This window comes from Phaenicophaeus curvirostris, unplaced genomic scaffold (genome assembly GCF_032191515.1).
Source record: "Phaenicophaeus curvirostris isolate KB17595 unplaced genomic scaffold, BPBGC_Pcur_1.0 scaffold_409, whole genome shotgun sequence".
Taxonomy (NCBI): Eukaryota; Metazoa; Chordata; class Aves; order Cuculiformes; family Cuculidae; genus Phaenicophaeus; species Phaenicophaeus curvirostris.
In genome coordinates, this window is record NW_027206996.1 from 25,495 (window position 1) to 39,385 (window position 13,891).

Consider the following 13,891-nt stretch of genomic DNA (forward strand, 5'->3'; position numbering starts at 1 on the left):
CAGAGATAGACCATGGCCTGATGTCCCCAACCTGAGGGATGGAGACACATCATGGTCTGATGTCCCCGACGTCCCCAACCCAAGGATGGAGACACATCATGGCCTGACGTCCCCGATGTCCCCAACCCGAGGGCCATGCCCCCGGTGTCCCCAGTGTCCTCAGCGTGAGGGACAGTGTCCCCGTCACCCCCTCACCGTCCCCCTGGGAAGAACCCAAGCCACGTCGCAGCGCGATGTCCCCGATGTCCTCGAAGCCCGCGGACGTCACCTCAACGGACCGAGACTTGTCCCCAACGTCCCCGACGTCCTCGAGACCCCCCGATGTCCTCGAGACCCCATCCCGATGTCCCCGAAGAACACGGGACGTCCCCGATGCCTCCACAGAAGGGACCGAGACCCCCCCCAGTGTCCCCAACGTGTCCCCAAAGGATGAGGGGACGTCACCTTCGCCTCGACTCGAGGGACGGGGACCCCCCGTGTCCCCCCCGATGTCCCCTCGATGTCCCCCCGATGTCCCCTGGAGGCCTGGACCCCCCCCCCCCCCCCAATAAAGCTGCCTCTGTCGTCCCTGTGGTCATGGTGGCTTCTTTGGGGGGGACCCCAGGGGTTTGGGGGGGACCCCAGGGGTTTGGGGGATCCAGGGGGTTGGGGGGACCCAGGGGTTTTGGGGGATCCAGGGGTTCGGGGGTATCGAGGGGTTTGGGGGGATCCAGGGGTTTGGGGGGACCCAGGGGTTTGGGGGGATCCAGGGGTTTGGGGGTATCGAGGGGTTTGGGGGATTCAGGCGTTTGGGGGGACCCAGGGGTTTGGGGGATCCAGGGGTTTGGGGGGACCCAGGGGTTTGGGGGGATCCAGGGGTTTGGGGGGACCCAGGGGTTTTGGGGGATCCAGGGGTTTTGGGGATCCAGGGGTTTTGGGGATCCAGGAGTTTGGGGGACCCAGGGGTTTTGGGGGATCCAGGGGTTTTGGGGGGATCCAGGGGTTTTGGGGATCCAGGGGTTTGGGGGGACCCAGGGGTTTGGGGGGACCCAGAGGTTTGGGGGGATCCAGGGGTTTGGGGGTATCGAGGGGTTTGGGGGATCCAGGGGTTTGGGGGGACCCAGGGGTTTGGGGGGATCGAGGGGTTTGGGGGGACCCAGGGGTTTTGGGGGATCCAGGGGTTTTGGGGATCCAGGGGTTTTGGGGATCCAGGAGTTTGGGGGACCCAGGGGTTTTGGGGGACCCAGGGGTTTGGGGGGACCCAGGGGTTTGGGGGGACCCAGAGGTTTGGGAGGGACCCAGGGGTTTGAGGGGACCCAGGGGTTCGGGGGGGACCCCAAGAATTTGAGGGGAACCCAGAGGTTTGGGGGGGACCCCAGATGTTTGAGGGGGACCCCAGGGGTTTGGGGGGGATCCAGGGTTTTGGGGGGGACCCCAGGAATTGGAAGGGACCCCAGGGGTCCTGGGGGGTAGCGCTTAGTCCCCTTAGGCCACGCCCCCTCCCTTTAGGCCACGCCCCCTCCCTTAGGCCACGCCCCCTCCCTTTAGGCCACGCCCCCTCCCCTTAGGCCACGCCCCCTCCCAGCGTATAGGTCTAGTCATAAGGCCACGCCCCTCGGCTCAGACCACGCCCCCTCCCCTTAGGCCACGCCCATCCAGCATATAGGGCTAACCACGAGGCCACGCCCCCTCCCCTCAGGCCACGCCCCCTCCCCTTAGGCCACGCCCCCTCAGCCCCCGCGCATGCGCGGTTCCGTCTCGGCGACGCGGCGCGGTGAGCCCCCCCCCAGCCCCAAACTGGGCCCAGTTCCCCCCTCAAACTGGGCCCAGTTCCCCGCCACCAGCCCAGAACTGGGACCAGTCTCTCCTTCCCAGCCCAAACTGGTCCCAGTAACCCCCTTGGACTGGGACCAGTAACCCCTGTGCTGCTCCCAGCACCCAAACTGGTCCCAGTAACCCCCCTGGACTCCTAGTCCCTTCCCAGTAGCCCCCAGTCCCTTCCCAGTAGCCCCCAGTCCCCTTTATCACCCCTAGAAGACCCCCAACCCCTTCCCAGTAGCCCCCAGTCCCCCCTTATCACCCCTAGAAGACCCCCAACCCCTTTCCAGTAGCCCCCAGCCCCCTCCCAGTAGCCCCCAGTCCCCTTATCACCCCTAGAAGACCCCCAACCCCTTCCCAGTAGCCCCCAGTCCCATCCCAGTAGCCCCCAGTCCCCCCTATCACCCCTAGAAGACCCCCAACCCCCTCCCAGTAGCCCCCAGTCCCATCCCAGTAGCCCCCAGTCCCCCTTTATCACCCCTAGAAGACCCCCAACCCCCTCCCAGTAGCCCCCAGTCCCCTCCCAGTAGCCCCCAGTCCCCTCCCAGTAGCCCCCAGTCCCTCCCATGGGCCGGGGGCGGCTACTGGGGGGCTGCGCTTGGCTACTGGGGGGGCTGGCGCTGCTGCAGACCCTTTACCTGCGAGCCCTGCCCCCCCCCCGCCCCCCCATCCCCCCACGACGACCCCCCGCCCGCCCCCCCCAACCCAGGGGGGTCCTGGACGCCTCGGGGACCTTCCGGGTGTACCGGGACGTTTTGGGGACCCCCCCTTTGTGGGGGACCCCCCCCGAATTAGTCTTGGCTACCCACGGGACCCCCGGGCGGGTGGCCGAGGCTTTAGGGGGGGCCCTGGGGGGTGAGTTTTGGGGGGGTCCCCTCTCGGTCGCCGTTTTCGGGGTCCCCCGCAAAAGCTTGGAGGAGCTTTTAGGGGTTTTGGGGGGGCCCTGCCGGGGATTCCGCTCTCGTTTGCGCTTCCACGTGGTGTTGGGGGGGGCGGGGGGAGCGCAAGGGCTGCCCCCCCGTCTCGGGGTACCCCCCGAACCCCCAAACCCGGCACGATGTCGGGGGGCCCTGAGGCGCCTGGCGGCCTCCGACCCCCCCAGTTACGCTTTGGGGGTGCCCTATCCCGGGAACCTCTTAAGGAACGTGGCCTGGGAGGGGGCGGCGGGGGAAAACGGGGGACCCCCTGATCAAAATCCAGGGGGGCCCCCCCAAAAAATAAAGGGGCGCTTCGTGCTGCTGCTGGACGCCGACGTGGTCCCCAGCCGGGGGCTGCGCGAGGGGTTCCTCCAGCTGCTGAGGGGGGGGGGGACCCCCACTTTGGGGGGGCAGGGACCCCCAAGTTGGGGAGGGGGGGGAGGGGGACCCCAAAGTTTTGGGGGCTCAAGGTTCTTGGGGGGCTCCTGGGGTCTTGGGGGACCCCAAAGCTTTGGGGGCTGCAGGGGCTTGGGGGGCTCCTGGGGTCTTGAGGGACCCCAAAGCTTTAGGGGCTCAAGGTTCTTGGGGGGCTCCAGGGGCCTTGGGGGCTAAAGGGTCTTGGGGGGCTCCAGAGGTCTTGGGGGACCCCAATGTCTTGGGGGCTCAAGGTTCTTGGGGGGCTCCAGGGGGTTTGGGGGGTCCAGGAGGTTTGGGGGACCCCAAAGCTTTGGGGGCTAAAGATTCTTGGGGGGCTCCAGGGGGTTTGGGGGACCCCAAAGCTTTGGGGGCTCAAGGTTCTTGGGGGGCTCCAGGGGGCTTGGGGGACCCCAAGGCTTTGGGGGCTCCAGAGGATTTGGGGGACCCCAAAGCTTTGGGGGCTAAAGGGTCTTGGGGGGCTCCAGAGGTCTTGGGGGACCCCAATGTCTTGGGGGCTCCAGGAGGTTTGGGGGACCCCAAAGCTTTGGGGGCTCAAGGGTCTTGGGGGGCTCCAGGAGGCTTGGGGGACCCCAAAGCTTTAGGGGCTCAAGGTTCTTGGGGGGCTCCAGGGGGTTTGGGGGACCCCAAAGCTTTGGGGGCTCAAGGTTCTTGGGGGGCTCCAGGGGTCTTGGGGGACCCCAATGTCTTGGGGGCTCCAGGAGGTTTGGGGGACCCCAAAGCTTTGGGGGCTGCAGGGGCTTGGGGGGCTCCAGGGGGTTTGGGGGACCCCAAAGCTTTGGGGGCTAAAGATTCTTGGGGGGCTCCAGGGGGTTTGGGGGACCCCAAAGCTTTGGGGGCTGCAGGGGTTTGGGGGACTCCTGGTGGCCTCAGGGTCCCCAGAGCCCTGGAGACCCACCACGTCCTGGGGGTCCCCAACGTCCTGGAGGTCCCCAACGTCCTGGAGGTCCCCGATACTTTGAAGGACCCCAACTCCTTGAAGGACCTCAATGCCTTGAAGGACCCCAACGCCTTGAAGGACCCCAACTCCTTGGAGGACCCCAACACCTTGAAGAACCTCAACGCCTTGAAGAACCCCAATGCCTTGAAGAATCCCAACTCCTTGAAAGACCCCAACGCCTTGAAGAACCTCAACTCCTTGAAGGACCCCAACACCTTGAAGGATCCCAACTCCTTGAAAGACCCCAACTCCTTGAAGAACCCCAACACCTTGAAGGACCCCAACTCCTTGGAGGACCCCAACTCCTTGAAAGACCCCAATGTCTTGAAGGACCTCAACGTCTTGAAGGACCTCAACGTCTTGAAGAACCTCAACTCCTTGAATGATCCCAACGCCTTGAAGGACCTCAACGCCTTGAAGGACCCCAACACCTTGAAGAACCCCAACGCCTTGAAGAACCCCAACTCTTCGAAGGACCCCGATGCCGCCAGGTCCTGGGAGCGGGTGGTGTTTGTCCTGCCGGCCTTCGAGGTGCGTGCGGGGACGCGTCTCCCCGGGACCAAGGCCGAGCTGCTGGAGCTGTGGGACAGGGGGGTGGCCAGGCCCTTCTACGGGTCGCTGTGTCCCCGGTGCCAGGCGCCCACGGGCTACGGGCGCTGGAGGTCGTTGCCCGGTGGCTCGCGGCTGCGAGCGGCCTACGAGGTCCCCTGGAGGGACCCTTGGGAGCCCTTCTACGTGGGGCCGGCCCGGGGCGTGCCACCCTTCGAGGAGACCTTCCTGCAGTACGGCTTCAACCGCATCAGCCAGGTGCCACCACGGGGGGGTCGGGGTGGCCACGGGGGGGTTGGGGTGGCCATGGGGTGGTTGTGGTGGCCATGGGTGCTGGGAGGTGGCCATGGGGTGGTTGAGGTGGCCATGGGTGCTGGGAGGTGGCCATGGGGTGGTTGTGGTGGCCATGAGATGGCCGTGGTGGCCATGGGGTGGTTGTGGTGGCCATGAGGTGGTTGAGGTGGCCATGGGTGCTGGGAGGTGGCCGTGGTGACCATAGGGGTTGGAGGGGGCTCTGGTGGCCATGGAGACCATGGGGTGGCCATGGTGGCCATGCAGTGGTTGTGGTGGCCATGGGGTGGTTGTGGTGGCCATGGGTGCTGGGAGGTGGCCATGGGGTGGTTGTGGTGGCCACGGGGTGGTTGAGGTGGCCATGGGGTGGTTGTGGTGGCCATGGGATGGCCGTGGTGGCCATGGGGTGGTTGTGGTGGCCATGAGGTGGTTGAGGTGGCCATGGGTGCTGGGAGGTGGCCATGGGGTGGCTGTGGTGGCCATGGGGTGGTTGAGGTGGCCATGAGGTGGTTGAGGTGGCCATGGGTGCTGGGAGGTGGCCATGGGGTGGTTGTGGTGGCCATGGGTGCTGGGAGGTGGCCATGGGGTGGTTGTGGTGGCCATGGGGTGGCTGTGGTGGCCATGGGGTGGTTGGGGTGGCCATGGGTGCTGGGAGGTGGCCATGGTGACCATAGGGGTTGGAGGGGGCTCTGGTGGCCATGGAGACCATGGGGTGGCCGTGGTGGCCACGGGGTGGTTGTGGTGGCCATGGGTGCTGGGAGGTGGCCGTGGATCTAGGGGTACTCTAGGGGTTTCTATGGGTGCTACAAGGGGTCTGTGGATGCTATAGAGGGTCTATGGGTGCTATAGAGGGTCTGTGGGTGCTACAGAGGGTCTGTGGGTGCTGTTGGGGGGTCTATGGGTGCTATAGAGGGTCTATGGGTGCTACAGAGGGTCTGTGGGTGCTGTAGAGGATCTATAGGTGCTGTAGAGGATCTATGGGTGCTGTAGAGGATCTATAGGTGCTGTAGAGGATCTATGGGTGCTGTAGAGGATCTATAGGTGCTGTAGAGGATCTATGGGTGCTATAGAGGGTCTGTGGGTGCTGTAGAGGGTCTGTGGGTGCTGTTGGGGGGTCTGTGGGTGCTATAGAGGGTCTATGGGTGCTATAGAGGGTCTGTGGGTGCTATAGAGGATCTATAGGTGCTGTAGAGGATCTATGGGTGCTGTAGAGGATCTATGGGTGCTATAGAGGATCTGTGGGTGCTGTAGAGGGTCTATGGGTGCTATAGAGGGTCTGTGGGTGCTGTAGAGGGTCTATGGGTGCTATAGAGGATCTATGGGTGCTGTAGAGGGTCTGTGGGTGCTGTAGAGGGCCTATGGGTGCTATAGAGGGTCTGTGGGTGCTATAGAAGATCTATGGGTGCTATAGAGGGTCTGTGGGTGCTATAGAAGATCTATGGGTGCTGTAGAGGATCTGTGGGTGCTGTAGAGGGTCTGTGGGTGCTGTAGAGGATCTATGGGTGCTGTAGAGGGTCTGTAGGTGCTGTAGAGGGTCTATGGGTGCTGTAGAGGATCTATGGGTGCTGTAGAGGGTCTATGGGTGCTGTAGAGGATCTATGGGTGCTGTAGGGGGTCTGTAGGTGCTGTAGAGGGTCTATGGGTGCTATAGAGGGTCTGTGGGTGCTATAGAGGGTCTGTGGGTGCTGTAGAGGGTCTATGGGTGCTATAGAGGGTCTATGGGTGCTGTAGAGGGTCTGTAGGTGCTGTAGAGGGTCTATGGGTGCTATAGAGGGTCTGTGGGTGCTGTAGAGGGTCTATGGGTGCTATAGAGGGTCTGTGGGTGCTGTAGAGGGTCTATGGGTGCTATAGAGGATCTATGGGTGCTGTAGAGGGTCTGTGGGTGCTGTAGAGGGTCTATGGGTGCTGTAGGGGATCTATGGGTGCTGTAGAGGGTCTGTGGGTGCTGTAGAGGGTCTATGGGTGCTATAGAGGGTCTATGGGTGCTGTAGAGGGTCTGTAGGTGCTATAGAGGATCTATGGGTGCTGTAGAGGGTCTGTGGGTGCTATAGAGGGTCTATGGGTGCTATAGAGGGTCTATGGGTGCTGTAGAGGGTCTGTAGGTGCTATAGAGGATCTATGGGTGCTGTAGAGGGTCTGTGGGTGCTGTAGAGGGTCTATGGGTGCTGTAGAGGATCTATGGGTGCTGTAGGGGGTCTGTGGGTGCTGTAGAGGGTCTATGGGTGCTATAGAGGGTCTGTGGGTGCTGTAGAGGGTCTATGGGTGCTGTAGAGGATCTTTTGGTGCTGTTGGGGGGTCTGGGGGTGCTCTGGGGGTTCGGCGGGTGCTCTGGGCTCTTTGAGGGGTGCTGTAGGTGCCATGGGTGCCAACCTCCCCCCCCCCACCCAGGCCTGCGAGCTGCACGTGGCCGGCTTCCGCTTCGTGGTGCTGGACGAAGCCTTCGTCGTCCATCGCGGCTTCAAGGAGGCCGGCGGGTTCCACGCGGGGCGGGAGGCCGAGCTGCACCGCAACCGGCAGCTCTTCCGGCAGTTCCGCTCCGAGCTGCGCCGGCGCTATCCCGACTCCCCCCGCCGCTGCTGACCCCACGCCGCGGGGATGGTCGTCTCCAGCCCGACCCCGGCGTCCCTCGACGTGGAACGGTTGAGGCCCTTCAGCATCGGGCGCTTGGCTTCTCTCCACCTGGGTCCCTTTGGCATCGGACACTTGGATCCTCTCCACGTGGACACCTGGATCCCTTTGGCATCGGACACTTGGATCCTTTCCATGTGGACACCTGGATCCCTTCAGCTTCAGACACTTGGATCCTCTCCACGTGGACACCTGGATCCCTTTGGCTTTGGACACTTGGATCCTCTTCACCTGGACACCTGGATCCCTTTAGCTTTGGACACCGGGATCCCTTTGGCTTTGGACACTTGGATCCTCTCCACGTGGACACCTGGATCCCTTTGGCTTTGGACACTTGGGTCTCTTTGTCATTGGACACTTGGATCCTCTTCACCTGGACACCTGGATCCCTTTGGCTTTGGACACCTGGATCCCTTTGGCTTTGGACACTTGGATTCTTTCCATGTGGACACCTGGATCCCTTTGGCTTTGGACACTTGGGTCTCTTTGTCATTGGACACTTGGATCCTCTTCACCTGGACACCTGGATCCCTTTGGCTTTGGACACCGGGATCCCTTTGGCTTTGGACACTTGGATCCTCTCCACGTGGACACCTGGATCCCTTTGGCTTTGGACACCGGGATCCCTTTCGCTTTGGACACTTGGATTCTTTCCACGTGGACACCTGGATCCCTTTGGCTTTGGACACTTGGATCCTCTCCATGTGGACACCTGGATCCCTTTGGCTTTGGACACCGGGATCCCTTTGGCTTTGGACACTTGGATCCTCTCCACGTGGACACCTGGATCCCTTTGGCTTTGGACACTTGGGTCTCTTTGTCATTGGACACTTGGATCCTCTTCACCTGGACACCTGGATCCCTTTGGCTTTGGACACCGGGATCCCTTTGGCTTTGGACACTTGGATCCTCTCCACGTGGACACCGGGATCCCTTTGGCTTGGGACACTTGGATCCTCTCCACGTGGACACCTGGATCCCTTTGGCTTGGGACACTTGGGTCTCTTTGTCATTGGACACTTGGATCCTCTTCACCTGGACACCTGGATCCCTTTGGCTTTGGACACTGGGATCCCTTTCGCTTTGGACACTTGGATCCTCTCCACGTGGACACCTGGATCCCTTTGGCTTTGGACACTTGGGTCTCTTTGTCATTGGACACTTGGATCCTCTTCACCTGGACACCTGGATCCCTTTGGCTTTGGACACCGGGATCCCTTTGGCTTTGGACACTTGGATCCTCTCCACGTGGACACCTGGATCCCTTTGGCTTTGGACACTTGAATTCTTTCCACGTGGACACCTGGATCCCTTTGGCTTTGGACACCTGGATCCCTTTGGCTTTGGACACCGGGATCCCTTTCGCTTTGGACACTTGGATTCTTTCCACGTGGACACCTGGATCCCTTTGGCTTTGGACACTTGGATCCTCTCCATGTGGACACCTGGATCCCTTTGGCTTTGGACACCGGGATCCCTTTCGCTTTGGACACTTGGATCCTCTCCACGTGGACACCTGGATCCCTTTGGCTTTGGACACTTGGGTCTCTTTGTCATTGGACACTTGGATCCTCTTCACCTGGACACCTGGATCCCTTTGGCTTTGGACACTTGGATCCTCTCCACGTGGACACCTGGATCCCTTTGGCTTTGGACACTTGGATTCTTTCCACGTGGACACCTGGATCCCTTTGGCTTTGGACACCGGGATCCCTTTCGCTTTGGACACTTGGATTCTTTCCACATGGACACCGGGATCCCTTTGGCTTTGGACACATGGATCCTCTCCACGTGGACACCTGGATCCCTTTGGCTTTGGACACCGGGATCCCTTTCGCTTTGGACACTTGGATTCTTTCCACATGGACACCGGGATCCCTTTGGCTTTGGACACATGGATCCTCTCCACGTGGACACCTGGATCCCTTTGGCTTTGGACACCGGGATCCCTTTGGCTTTGGACACTTGGATCCTCTCCATGTGGACACTTGGGTCTCTTTGTCATTGGACACTTGGATCCTCTTCACCTGGACACCTGGATCCCTTTGGCTTTGGACACCGGGATCCCTTTCGCTTTGGAGACTTGGATCCTCTCCACGTGGACACCTGGATCCCTTTGGCTTTGGACATTTGGGTCCCTTTGGCTTTGGACACCTGGGTCCCTTCGGCTTTGGACACCTGGGTCCCTTCGGCTTTGGACACTTGGATCCTTTCCACGTGGACACCTGGACCCCTTTGGCTTTGGACACTTGGGTCTCTTTGGCTTTGGACACTTGGGTCCCTTTGGCTTTGGACACCTGGGTCCCTTTGGCTTTGGACACTTGGATCCTCTCCCTCTGGACACCTGGGTTCCCTCCGGACGCTTGGATCCCCCGTGCCTTGGTGCCCGCGGCCGTCACCCCAATAAAGGCGGCCACCTCCCCACAATGCGCTGGGCAGGTGCTGTCAAGGAGGTTCTTCTGGTTGCCCTGCTGTTTGGTGGAGCAGCTGCCTCCAGTTTAGCCCAGTATAGACCATTAGTGCAACTTTCACCCCCAATTCCCTCATAAATATCCCAAAAATGGGACTTTCACCCCAAATCCCCTCTCTAGTGCCCCAAAATCATGACTTTTTACCCCAAATCCCCTCACAAACACCCTAAAAGTACGACTTTCACCCCAAATTCCCTCACTAACACCCTAAAAGTGCGACTTTCACCCCAAATCCCCTCACAAATGCCCCAGAAGTGCAACTTTCACCCCCAATTCCCTCATAAATAGCCTAAAAATGGGACTTTCACCCCAAATCCCCTCACAAATGCCCCAAAATCATGACTTTTTACCCCAAATCCCCTCAAAAACAACCCAAAAGTTCAACTTTCACACCAAATCTCTTCAGAAATGTTCCAAAACCATAACTTTTTACCACAAATCCTCTCACAAACACCCTGAAAGTGCAACTTTCACCCCAAATCCCCACACAAACACCCTGAAAGTGTGACTTCCACCCCAAATCCTCTCTCTAGTGACCCAAAACCATGACTTTTTATCCCAAATACTCTCACAAACAACCCAGAAGTGTGAATTTCCCCCCAAATCCCCCCACAAATGACCCCAAAGTGCATTTTTCACCCCAAATCCCCTCACAAACACCCTAAAAGTGCAACTTTCACCCCAAAAACCCCTCACAAATCCCCTAAAAGTGCAAATTTCACCCCAAATCCCCTCACAAACACCCTAAAAGTGCGACTTGCACCCCAAATCCCCTCACAAATGCCCCAGAAGTGCAACTTTCACCCCCAATTCCCTCATAAATATCCCAAAAATGGGACTTTCACCCCAAATCCCCTCTCTGGTGCCCCAAAATCATGACTTTTTACCCCAAATCCCCTCCCCAAACCCACGACTTTCACATCAACTCTTCTCACGCTCCCCAGAATGCAGGTTTTTTATCCCAAATCACCTCACAAACTCCTCAAAACGTCGGTTTTTTAATCCCAAATCCCTTAATTCCATAAAATTGTGACTTTTTACCTCAAATCCTCTCCCCAAACTCCCCAGAAATGCTACTTTTACCACAAATTTCCTGAAATATCCCTTCAAATGCCTCGAAATTGCACTTTTTAACCCCAAATCCCTTCACAAACTCCAAAAAAAATGTAATTTGAGGTGAAAGCGTGATTTTCACCCCAAATCCCTTCACAAAAGCCCCAAAAGTGCAACTTTCACCCTCAGTTCCCTTCTCAAGTGCCCCAAAACCGTGATTTTTTCCCCCCAAATCCATCTCAAGTGCCTCAAAAACGTGATTTTTCACCCAAATCCATCTGAAGTGCCCCAAAACCGTGATTTTTCACCCCAAATCCCATCTCAAGTGCCTCAAAACTGTGACTTTTCCCCCAAATCCATCTCAAGCACCCCAAAAACGTGATTTTTCCCCCCAAATCCATCTCAAGTGCCTCAAAAATGTGATTTTTCACCCCAAATCCATCTCAAGTACCTCAAAAACGTGATTTTTGACCCCAAATCCATCTCAAGTGCCCCCAAAACGTGATTTTTCCCCCCAAATCCATCTCAAGTGCCCCAAAACCGTGATTTTTCACCCCAAATCCATCTCAAGTGCACCCAAAACGTGATTTTTCCACCCCAAATCCATCTCAAGTGCCCCCAAAACGTGATTTTTCACCCCAAATCCATCTTAAGCGCCTCAAAAACGTGATTTTTCACCCCAAATCCATCTTAAGCGCCCCAAAAACGTGATTTTTCACCCCAAATCCATCTCAAGTGCCCCCAAAACGTGATTTTTCACCCCAAACCCATCTCAAGTACCTCAAAAACGTGATTTTTGACCCCAAATCCATCTCAAGTGCCCCAAAACCGTGATTTTTCACCCCAAATCCATCTGAAGTGCCCCAAAACCGTGATTTTTCACCCCAAATCCCATCTCAAGTGCCTCAAAAACATGCGTTTTCACCCCAAATCCATCTGAAGTGCCCCAAAACCGTGATTTTTCACCCCAAATCCATCTTAAGCGCCTCAAAAACGTGATTTTTGACCCCAAATCCATCTCAAGTGCCCCCAAAACGTGATTTTTCACCCCAAATCCATCTTAAGCGCCTCAAAAACGTGATTTTTCACCCCAAATCCATCTCAAGAGCCCTAAAAACGTGATTTTTCACCCCAAATCCCTTCTCAATCCCCCCCCGCCCCAGCTCCCTTACAGCCTCTTTAAACAGAGGGAGCCGTGGCACAAAATGGCGGCGAACTACAACTCCCAGCACGCACCGCGGCAGGCGCGGCTGCCCCCGCGCTCGAGAGCGCGGGCTAAGATGGCGGACGGCGCGCTCAGAACTACAACTCCCGGCGTGCCCTGCGGCGCTGCCTGCTCTGCGCATGCGCACTGAGCTCCCCCCGGGGGGGGGGGGAAGGGGGGGGAGAACCAACCCAAGGGAATTTTGAGGGAAAATTTGAGCTTTGAGGTGGAATTTGTGGGGTTTGGGGGGATTTGGGGGGAGCTGTGAGGGATTTGGGGTGAAAAATCACGTGTTTGGGGCACTTCAGATGGATTTGGGGTGAAAAATCACGTTTTTGGGGCTCTTGAGATGGATTTGGGGTGAAAAATCACGTTTTTGAGGCGCTTAAGATGGATTTGGGGTGAAAAATCACGTTTTGGGGGCACTTGAGATGGATTTGGGGTCAAAAATCACGTTTTTCGGGCACTTGAGATGGATTTGGGGTGAAAAGTCACGTTTTTGGGGCACTTGAGAAGGGATTTGGGGTGAAAAGTCACGTTTTTGGGGCACTTGAGAAGGGAACTGAGGGTGAAAGTTGCACTTTTGGGGCTTTTGTGAAGGGATTTGGGGTGAAAATCACGCCTTCACCTCAAATTACATTTTTTTTGGAGTTCTTGAAGGGATTTGGGGTTAAAAAGTGCAATTTCGAGGCATTTGAAGGGATATTTGAGGAAATTTATGGTAAAAGTAGCATTTCTGGGGAGTTTGGGGAGAGGATTTGAGGTAAAAAGTCACAATTTTATGGAATTAAGGGATTTGGGATTAAAAAACCGACGTTTTGAGGAGTTTGTGAGGTGATTTGGGATAAAAAACCTGCATTCTGGGGAGCGTGAGAAGAGTTGATGTGAAAGTCGTGGGTTTGGGGAGGGGATTTGGGGTAAAAAGTCATGATTTTGGGGCACCAGAGAGGGGATTTGGGGTGAAAGTCCCATTTTTGGGATATTTATGAGGGAATTGGGGGTGAAAGTTGCACTTCGGGGGCATTTGTGAGGGGATTTGGGGTGAAAGTTGCACTTTTAGGGCGTTTGTGAGGGGATTTGGGGTGAAAAGTCATGATTTTGGGGCACTAGAGAGGGGATTTGGGGTGAAAGTCCCATTTTTGGGATATTTATGAGGGATTTGGGGTGGAAGTCGCACTTTTAGGGCATTTGTGAGGGGATTTGGGGTGGAAGTCGCACTTTTAGGGTGTTTGTGAGGGGATTTGGGGTAAAAAGTCATGATTTTGGGGCACCAGAGAGGGGATTTGGGGTGAAAGTCCCATTTTTGGGATATTTATGAGGGATTTGGGGTGGAAGTCGCACTTTTAGGGCATTTGTGAGGGGATTTGGGGTGAAAGTCGCACTTTTAGGGTGTTTTTGAGGGGATTTGGGGTAAAAAGTCATGATATTGGGGCATTTGTGAGGGGATTTGGGGTGAAAGTCCCATTTTTTGGATATTTATGAAGGAATTTGGAGTGAAAGTTGCATTTCTGGGGCATTTGTGAGGGGATTTGGGGTGCAAGTCGCACTTTTAGGGTGTTTGTGAGGGGATTTGGGGTGCAAATTGCACTTTGGGGTCATTTGTGGG

The 13,891-nt window shown here is 57.4% G+C and overlaps 1 protein-coding gene across 1 annotated transcript; it reads left to right on the forward strand.

Annotated features, from left to right (window-relative positions):
- The first annotated feature begins 233 nt into the window (after positions 1–233).
- On the forward strand, positions 234–10,009 carry B4GAT1 (beta-1,4-glucuronyltransferase 1). The gene is made up of 4 exons (XM_069882941.1): positions 234–416; positions 1,699–1,753; positions 3,959–4,896; positions 7,318–10,009. The coding sequence occupies exons 1-4, from the start codon at positions 234–236 to the stop codon at positions 7,507–7,509; spliced, it is 1,368 nt and encodes a 455-aa protein (XP_069739042.1). The 3' UTR covers positions 7,510–10,009.
- Positions 10,010–13,891: the final 3,882 nt, after the last annotated feature.